The 9,639-nt window shown below is 51.1% G+C and overlaps 1 protein-coding gene across 1 annotated transcript; it reads left to right on the top strand.

Moving 5' to 3' along the window:
* The first annotated feature begins 211 nt into the window (after positions 1–211).
* On the top strand, positions 212–8,046 carry RAB5IF (RAB5 interacting factor). Its single transcript, XM_058850317.1, has 4 exons — positions 212–430; positions 2,184–2,287; positions 5,597–5,726; positions 6,329–8,046. The coding sequence occupies exons 1-4, from the start codon at positions 302–304 to the stop codon at positions 6,368–6,370; spliced, it is 405 nt and encodes a 134-aa protein (XP_058706300.1). The 5' UTR covers positions 212–301; the 3' UTR covers positions 6,371–8,046.
* The last annotated feature ends 1,593 nt before the right edge of the window (positions 8,047–9,639 follow it).

The raw sequence follows: 9,639 nt of genomic DNA, 5'->3' as shown, positions 1-9,639 counted from the left end.
TCCCTTCCCTTCCCTTCCCTTCCCTTCCCTTCCCTTCCCTTCCCTTCCCTTCCCTTCCCTTCCCTTCCCTTCCCTTCCCTTCCCTTCCCTTCCCTTCCCTTCCCTTCCCTTCCCTTCCCTTCCCTTCCCTTCCCTTCCCTTCCCTTCTCGTCCCTTCTCGCTCGCCGTAGGGCGGCGGGCCCGCCCGTGTCACGTGTTCCGGGTCCGCGCGGTGATTGGCTGCCCGCGGCGGGGCCGGGCCGGTTCCGGGCCGGGCGGGCGGTTCCCGGCGCAGGATCCCGGTGGATCCCGGCGGAGCGGGATGAGCGGCGGGCGGCGCCGGGACGAGCCGCCGCACCCGCAGCACCACGCGGTGGCCAACGGCGGTGCGGCCGGGCGCGGCTCCGTGTGGGGCAAAGCGCTGCGCAGTGACTCCGCCTGGCACGACAAGGTGGGACCGGGGCGGCGGGACCGGAGGGGGCCCTGAGGGGCGGGCTTGGGGGGACCGGGACGCGCCCGGTGTGGCGGCTCCGTCCCGCGGGGATGCCGGAGGAGCCGCCGTCCCTGAGCGTGGTTGAAGCCCCTGCGGGGACCCGCGGGGCCGTGGCCGTGCCGTGGCCGTACCGGGGCCGTGCCGGGGCCGTACCGGGGCCGTACCGGGGCCGTGCCGGGGCCGTACCGTGGCCGTACCGGGGCCGTGCCGTGGCCGTACCGGGGCCGTGCCGGGGCCGTACCGGGGCCGTACCGGGGCCGTACCGGGGCCGTGCCGGGGCCGTGCCGGGGCCGTACCGGGGCCGTGCCGGGGCCGTGCCGTGGCCGTACCGGGGCCGTACCGGGGCTCGGCAGCGCCCCGTGCCCGCAGCCCCGGTGAGCGGCGGGCGTGTCCGTGGGTCAGTGCTCGTGTTGGAGAGCGGCCGCACCGATCACCGGAGCCGCGTTTCCCGATCCCCCGTGCCCCGCAGGCGGAGGCGCCGGAGCACAGCCCGCTCTTTGCTCTTTGGGCGTGGAGCCAAGGGAAATACAGCGTTAAGATACCTCAGTTACTTTTGGCTTGTGGTTTAAAACTCCTCTCGGATTAAATAAAAATTTCCCTTGTATAGTTCAAGGAACACCAGAAATAGAATCCGCTTTCCCAAGTTTTCCTGTGCACGTCTGCCATGTGCTGCAGTGCTCCTGCTCGGTGCTGCTCTGATGCTGCCTCCCAGCAGCGCGGCCACGAGCTGCCGGCGCTCCCGCTGCTTCCCGGCTCCCTCCCGGGATCCCGCTGGATCCGGAGCCCTTCCACGGCCTGGGCACACAGCGTGTGTTCCAGCGTCTCTGCTCCCTGGTTTTCACTTTGCTTTTGGCCTGGGGAAGGGGCACGCTCTGTTTCCTTGGGGGACAGACAGGAATTTGTGTCACTTTTTCCTTACCTGTTGCTCCTCTGACTGGTGGGGCTCATGTGTCCCTGCCCCCTCGCCTCTGGCAGATGGAGCTGGAATGTCAGAGTCAGCAAGGACAGCTGTGCCAATGTTTTGATAAAGTAGGATGTGAACTGAAGGCTGAACTGACAAATGCAGTGACCGGGAGAAATATCTGTATCTGACATGGATTCACATCTTCCACACGGAGTACAACTGCTGTAGGGGAGATCACAAAGCCTTTGGTGTTTGGGGGCATGCTGAGACAATCCCAGTCCTGAGAAAAGAGATGTGAGCTGAAGTGAATCTTATTAAAGTGTGAGCCAGCACTGCCACACTGCAGTAGCTGCAGGAGTGTGGGCCCTTGGACAAAGAGGAATGGGCACAGCCCTGCTGCTCAGGAGTTCTCCTGGCATGAGCGAGGTACAGCTGTGCTTTGGAGCAGCTCTCGGGTGCAGGAGGGCCTGGGCCAGAGTGGGTAGAACAGTCTTAAAGCATAAAAGTTCTTTAAACTTTTATTCTGGGGGATTATTATTGTACCTTTAGTAAATAAGGGGACTAGAGATTTGTTTGCCTCTGCAGTTGGCCCATTGGAGAACAAAGCTGTGTGTTTAATGTGGAAGCAGAGAAGCCCAGGGTACACGATGACCAAAGCTGCTTTATCTGTTCTGAGTGCAATATTTTATACTCTGAGTGGAGAACTAAGTGTTCAGTATGCTTAATTTTCACCTGTTAATTGTGTGATACTTAAAAAAAATGAAACATAATAAATGCCAAAATTTTTCTTGTGCTTTATCTCCTCAGGACGAGTTTTTAGATGTGATCTACTGGTTCCGGCAGATCATTGCGGTTATTTTGGGAATCATCTGGGGAGTAGTTCCACTGAAGGGATTCGTGGGAATAGCAGTGTAAGGTTTATTTCCTTTTCTGTCTCGTGTACTTTCCCGCTTTTGGCCTGGCCTGGGAGCGTGTTTGAGGCTGTACTGTGAACACTGGGCTGGCTAAAGGCAGGCTCTGCCTGCTCTGTGCCTCACAGCCAGTGTTTCATTCCATTGTTGGCTGCCATGGAGTTCATCCAAATCATAACATGTCCATCAGTCTCTTTCTCCTCAGCCTGATCAATACTTTTAAAAATTATTATTTGTTTTGTTTTTAAAGGGAGCAGTGGCAGAAGAAGGGAACTTGCTGTGTGTGTCCTGCATGTGTGGGAGGGGCTGGGAGTGTGCTGCCTGGTGTGGTCACCCAGGAAGGAGTGTCCATGGGGGGAATGTCCTGGTCTTTGAGCCCTGCTCAGACAGGAGGCTCTGTCAGCAGACAAGAGGGGCAGCTGCTCTGTGAAGAAGAAAAGGTTTGTTCAGAACATGAGAGGCTGCAGGTCCCAAGCAGGCACAGTGGCACTGGCACAGCGGCACCAGCAGGGCTTGGCAGCACTCCTGGCTTCCTGACATGGCTCTTTCAGCCATGGAGTGGGGAAGGCAGTGCCTGAATGGGGTGTGTGCATTGAGTCCTAAGACATGGGAGCCAGGTCACCTCCCCAGAGGTGTCTGAAAGGTGTAGTGAGTTATGAAGAGAAAACCTGTTTGGCACTGACACCTGCTTAGAAGTGTTCAAGGGACAGGAGGTGGGAACACAGCCCTGCTCTCTGCACACTCGTTCTGGCAGGATGCTGGATCTACCCTGGGGAGTCTCTGTCTGTTTACAAATGTCTCTGCCTAGCCAAGATCTGAATAGTCAAGCTCCAGCCTCACAGCTTTTCTTAGCCTTTCTGACTTTCTTTCTTAGCTTTTCTGACAATTCAGTTGTCATCTTGTCCCTCGTCTGAGTGTTCTGGTTTTGGCAGGAACGGGGAGGGGAAGTGCTCCAGCAGGAACCTGTTTAGCTGCAACAAACAGATAAATCTGAAATGGCCCCAGGAAGAGTTCATTGTTCTTACTTAGTGTAGTGGTTTAGATTTGCCAATTTGAGTTTCCCCGCCAACACACCAGATAATGTGGTGGATTTCAGCACTGGCTAAAGTCACCAGGGTACTCACTCATTTCTTGCTGTGAGATATGGATTAGGAGAAGGGCAAAACAGGCCTTAAACGGACTAAAGAAACTTTATTAACAGGACCACAAGAATAAGAAGCATCAGAATAAACCCCCCCCGAACACCTTTCCTCCCCCTACCCAACTTCTTTCCTTTCCCAACTGACAACATAGAGACAAAAACCTGGGATGTTAAATCAGTACCAGCTATACAATAGTCTTTCATCAGTTCTTGTAGGGAGAGGAGTTTTCTCTTGTCATGCCATGGAGACTTCTCCTCAAGAAACAGTTTTGTGGTGGCTTTTCATTTCCACAAATAGCAGCTGCCTGGGAAAAGTTCTGCATCATGAAATTCCTCCCAATTTCACAGCCCTCCTAGAGGTGTGTCCATGGGCCATGAACTCATGGGGTATTGTTTTAAGGATGAGTTGTTCAAAGGCAAAGGTTTGAACCTTCATCTGTGTCTGTGATCATCTCTGGGAACAGAGGTTTTCTTCTTTATCTGGGGTCAAAGGGTCTTCCTCACATCTCTCTCTCTGTTCAAGCTTCTCATGGGATCACAGCTACTCCAACATCTGCTTGGCTTTATCAATGGATGCCTCTGCTCACATCTGCAGTTTGAATGCTTCATCCCCCCCATACTCTCTCATGAATTAAAGGAGATATTCTAGTATATCATTGTCCATCTCTATGGCCTTACTAAAAGAATTTTTCAGCCTCATTCAGCATCTCCTCATTCACCTTCCACCTGAGGCTTGACTCCTTCTTCACTGACCTTGATGTTTTCATGTTGTCTTTCTACATGTCATCACTCCTTTTCTCTCCCTGGAGAGAGGAACAAGGTTGGCAGGCCTCATCTGTGCACTGAAAGGGTTAAATCTTGCCAGGCCTGCAGATGGTTGTAGGCAATAGCCAGGGCAGTCAGGATGATTGATTTCAGACCATGCTGGTGCCTCCCTCAGCCCGGCAGGCGCTCTTGGCTCAGCCTGGAGCCGTCAGTGCAGGCTGGGGTGGGTTTAGTGTTGGTGAGATGTCAGCAGCCGTGGTCCGGCCCAGCCTGGGCTGGGACCCCCCAGCCTCCATCCCCCACCCGGGAGCTGTTGGGGTCCGGCCCGGCCCCCCCAGGCCGCACAGGCTACGGGGGAGCAGGGCCGGCCCCACTAAAGCTCTGGTTACCTTTTGAGGCTGGAAGCAAAGAGAGAGAGTTCCCGGGCTTGTGGCTTTTAAAATGTGGAATTCACAGAGGCAGATCTACTTTCTAAATGGTTCAAAATGCTGTCAGTTCTCAGAACTAGCCAGCTATTGGCCTGTCCTGGGCAGAGAGGAATCTCTCAGCAGCTTCTCTCAAAGAAATCACTTCCGTGGGTGGTTTCTGACTTCTTCCCCAAATGTCAATCAATGCAAAACCAGCACACTTAGTCACCATTAGTTGACAAGGCACCTTCAGGCACCTAAGCCAATTCCTGTGCTAAATGTAAACAGGAGGGATTTGGTGTACAATGGAAAACCGAAAGGTGCTGGAAGTGCGTGCAGTGACACAGCTGCCCCAGCTGCTGCCGCTCCCCCACTTTGTGTGTGTTGTCTTCCCACACAGCTTTCCTTGCAGGACATGGTCCTGTCCCTGCCCAGGCTGCCCCAGCCCCAAGCTTGGGTGCTGTAAAGCCAAACCTGTTTTAGGACAAACTCTGCTGCAGCACAGACTGGAGAGCACTGAGGTGTCTCAGGCTGGACCCCAGTGCTGGGGCCCAAGGCCGCTGTTGAGTCTCCCTGGTTTAGTCCTGGAATGCTCACAGGGCTCTCACCCTGAGCATGGAGGTGACTTTTCCCTCTCAGACACCTCAGAATCAAGAAGTACACACAGGTTCTCTGTGGGGGCAGAACTGCTGTCGATCTGCAGGACAGGAGAACCTGCAAGTTTGCAGATCTGAGGATACTTCCAGCTTTTGACTTCTGCCTCTTGAGCCCTACTAGGAGTAGGTTGTGCCTTGTCAGGTGGACTTCATCCCAACCTGGCAAGGTCACCTGGAGGGGGACTTTTGAGGAAGTGACTGAGCTGCCTGGGAACTATTGCAGGAAAATAATTCCTCTTTGCTTCCTCTCTGCTGTGGATGAAAGATATTTCACTGTATGGCATGTGGGATACCTGCAGCGTGTGCCACTGGAATGATGGTTCCTAACCTCTCCCTGCAGATTCTGCCTGATCAATGCTGGTGTTCTGTACCTCTACTTCAGCAGCTTCCAGCAGATAGATGAGGAGGAATATGGTGGGACATGGGAGCTAACGAAGGAGGGATTCATGACATCTTTTGCACTGTTTCTGGTAATGCATCTTGCTGTCTTTAAGATAATTTGTTAATTGGGTTGGTGCACTTTCTGAAGACCTGGAAGGAGAGCAGGGGAAGTGGTGAGAGAAGACAGATGTGTTAACACCATTGAATAAGTGGTAATAATTGGGAAAGAAAATCCCAAAACTTGATGGCTGCTGCCTCTGAAATACAGTGGTGACGTCTCAGATTTCTCTGTAGTAAAGGATGCATCAACCACTCCCATCCTCTGTCCCAGATATCCTAGTGGAGTTCCATTCCATCTAGAACTAGTTACACCTGGACTGGTGTTTTGGGTGTCTTTGTTTTTCCCTTACTCCCCTCCCCCAAGTATCTGATCACAGCACTTGATTAGCTGGTCCCTCTAAATCCCTGGAGGGGCTGTGGTGGGATTTTGATGTGGAAAGGCCGGGCACCCCAGATTGCAGACAAGTTGAATGCCACCATTTGTGCTAAGTGGTGATCCTAAGATCTCTCCAAGATCACCTCAAAGCTGGTATTCAGTCCCCTGTTGAGAGCAAGGCCTGAAGTTCATTTGCTGTGTCTGAGATCTCTCCAGAGGCATCCAAATAACCTTCCCTTCCTTTCCTCCCCACAGGTTGTTTGGATAATCTTCTATACTGCCATCCACTACGATTGACACAGTCTGCAGCATTTGCCTGTTAAATCAGTCGTCAATAAATAGAGAAGGTTTTAATAAATCCTGGTCTTTAGTGGACTGGTGGCAAAGTGGGGAAGTCAAACCAGCTCTCCTCTGTACCAGTGGTCTGGGGAGCCTGGAAGAGCCCCAAGTCTTCTGCTGGAGAAGCCTGTCTCTGTTTTATATATCTGTGAATTATTGGAACTATTAAAAAGCCATTGGAATTTTTGGAAGTGGTTCAAGACTGTTCAAATTTGAAATTTTCTGTGACTCTAGCCAGTAACTCTTATCAAACTCCTGTGTGCTGAAGGTTGAATCTGTTAATTTAATGTATGTATGCCCTTTTGTTTGAAATCTGCCATTAAACCCTGACTTGTCTTCCATGGTTGTCCTTTAGACAAACGGTGTTTCAAAAGCAGTTGTAGGTATGTGGGCAGAAGGCACAGCAGCACCCAGGACATGAGTTGGTGGCTGTTCTTAGTATGTTTTTGTAGTAACCAGATCAGATTTGATTAAACAGACTGTGTTGTTACCATTTCTAATATTTTTTGTTTTACTTGCAAATCAGTTGTCGATCAAAATTTTTAAATGCTTTTTGCTGAAGACAAATTTTTAAGTGATTTTGCTAGGAAGAACTGATTCATTTGGTGAACCAAGATGTGTTCAGGAGGCTTAGAAGCTCCACTGCATTCTGCCAGCCTGACTACCGAGTTGCCATTACATACCTCAGAGCTTCATAGTCTCGAAGGAGTCATTCTGGAGATACCCTCTTAAATGTTAGCGTTTCAATTTGGTTTTAAGCTCTTGAATTCAACTGCTCTTTGTTCATAAATGCAGGAGACTAAAACACAATCAAGGCAGCTATTATCTTAAATGCAGAAGTACCAACTTGCAAATTGGGCAGAGTACACAACCTCTGGTTTGGGAGGTGCTTGATCACTTCATAGCTCAGTCCCTCCCTAGTCATGCCCTTTTTGTGCGTCAGTGGGGAGTCTCTGCTTTAAGATATTTTTTAAGAACGTGTCTTTCAGAAATAGTTTTTGGGAAACACGCACAGTTCTTGTTATTGTCAGAGGACCTTGTAGTCTTGTTGCCATGTGGTCCTTGCTTCTCTAAACAGCTCAGGCACCCAAAAAGAGTCCCGACCTAATGCTGCCTTATAGTGAGGGGTTGGTAGTTTAGTGTGCTCTTGCTGCAAGCCTGCATTGCCTCCTTGCTGGTGGAAGTGCCACAGCCTGGCTCTCACTGGGAGTGCAAAGCCAGGGATCTCAATCTCCAAGTGCTGAGTCAGGACAAGCCTCCATTCTTACCAGGGAAAATCTCTGTTCTTGGTGAAGAAACAGCCCTGGTTATTTTCGGTCCTTGGGATGCCAAGGGAAGAGTGCAATAGCAGACAGCTTCTGCTACTTGTCAGTGGCCAATTTAAGTAAATTATCTCAATAAAAGCTTCTTTATTTTCTCCTCCCTATCCTCAAACTTGCCCAAACTTTTAGTATGCTACTTTCTCTTCCTCTCCTATCAGCTGAAATTATTAACTTCCCATGAGAATTGCATAGCCTGCTAGTTCTAGGTCACCCTTTCCTGCTGGCATCTGTCTGCATCTTAGCTGCTTACAGCCATCAGTAAAACCATTGTATACTTGAAATGCTCCAATAAATGTTGCCTGAATAATCCACTGTGCAGCTTCTGTGTCCTCTGGTCTTTGATGTTTTGTAAAATGGTGGGAGCATGGGATTCCTTTCAGAGTTGGAATTTTTTGTAAAGTTTTTTGTATTCTTGGGTCTCTCATGCTGCACTTTAAGAAGAGGCCAGAAGCATTTGCCGTGGTAGCTAATGCTTAGATCCATGCTTCAGCTAAGCAGGCTAAGCTGTGTTGCCTGTTCAAGCTCCTTCAGTGACATCTCTGCCCTGTGATACACTGGGCCACTGCTCATGCCAGAGTGCTCAGGTGTGGTCTGAAGCAGGACCTGGAGCACTGCTGTACCATGTGCAGAGAAAGTGCAGAGCTGCTTCCCTGACCCTTTCCTCTGTTCCTTGCTTGCCTGTGCTCCCACCTGCTCAGTTCTTGGACAGTTCAGTGCAGTTCTACTGAAGCTGAAGCTGAACCAAGGAGGATCATGACCATGAACAGACATTGGCCCTTTGGATCTCTTTAAAGCTCTTTGTAAAGAATTTACTGATTGCTGTTGCTCAGCTGCAGGTTTTTTCTCTTCAGGTTCCTGTTTTAAGGAGTTACTTAAGTAGGAGCTGGTATCCCCTGTGCTGGTCAGCAGGAGAACTAAATCTTTAGTGCCTGCTCATGAAGGAATGAGTTAATTTTAAAAAGCTCAAGAGAATGTTGGAGCCAGCAGAAGGGAGCTGAGCATCTTGCAAATGGTGAGAACTGTACTTACAGGAGGCACTTGTAGAGATTTGAGAGACTGACACAGAAATGGTCTAGCAGAGAGCATGGTTTGGTGCTGGGAGGACAGGAGAGCACTGGCTGACAGGAGCAGGGAATGCTGTGGGAGAGCAGCATCCCCTGCCCTCAGGGTTCTGCACTGGCACAAGCTTGCTCTGCACTCTCCACTCCTTGGTGGGAAAGAGCCAGTGGCTGGTGGGGATCAGTGCTACTGTAAAGCCTCAGCTCAGGGAGAAAAGCATCCTTGCTGCACTGAAGAGCAGTTCCAGCAGCAGCTGCACCCTTGTGGAGCTGGCACAGAGGCTGCACTGCCCACAGTGGAGCTCCCTGCTAAGCTGCAGACCTGCAGAACATCACCTTGGCTTTCAGCAAAGAGCAGCCAGTCCTTGGCAGGAGGGAGAGAGGTATCCCCTGGCCTAACCCTGCTGAAAGGTGAGCAGTGTTTTGTGTGGAGGAACTGCTAAAGGAGTGTCTGGTGCTCCTTGGGCTCCAGGCACAGAATGTGCTGAAATTAATGCAAGTTACTGTGGATGTTAAAGGGGGAAATCTGGGTTGGGTGCTAAGGGGTGTTGGAGGGTGGCTGTGCACCAAGGCATCTCAAGTCCAGCCAATCCCAGCTGTCAGAGCCCAGCTGGAGCTGCCACTGGCACTGAGCAGTGCCTGTTGGGGTGGCAGCACCTCCCAAGGAGCCTCTGTTCCCTTCATAGGGTGTCACCATCTCTGCAGTTCCCCAGGTCGATTTCCAAGCTTGCAAAGGCTGTGCTCACAGCTGTTCGCTTTCAGCTGCCCACAGATGTCACGAAGCTTGTAACATTGAGACAATATATTCAAATAAACTTCTTTTATAAACCAATTAAACTAGATAAAC

The sequence above is a fragment of the Poecile atricapillus genome, chromosome 15 (genome assembly GCF_030490865.1).
Source record: "Poecile atricapillus isolate bPoeAtr1 chromosome 15, bPoeAtr1.hap1, whole genome shotgun sequence".
NCBI classification, from domain to species: Eukaryota; Metazoa; Chordata; class Aves; order Passeriformes; family Paridae; genus Poecile; species Poecile atricapillus.
This window is presented reverse-complemented; position numbering and strand designations above follow the sequence as displayed.

Coding starts and splice junctions, on each gene's coding strand:
- RAB5IF (XM_058850317.1), top strand. CDS start 302: ATGAGCGGCGGGCGGCGCCGGGACGAGCCGCCGCACCCGCAGCACCAC. Junction 431..2,183: donor ACTCCGCCTGGCACGACAAG/GTGGGACCGGGG, acceptor TTATCTCCTCAG/GACGAGTTTTTAGATGTGAT. Junction 5,727..6,328: donor CATCTTTTGCACTGTTTCTG/GTAATGCATCTT, acceptor TCCTCCCCACAG/GTTGTTTGGATAATCTTCTA.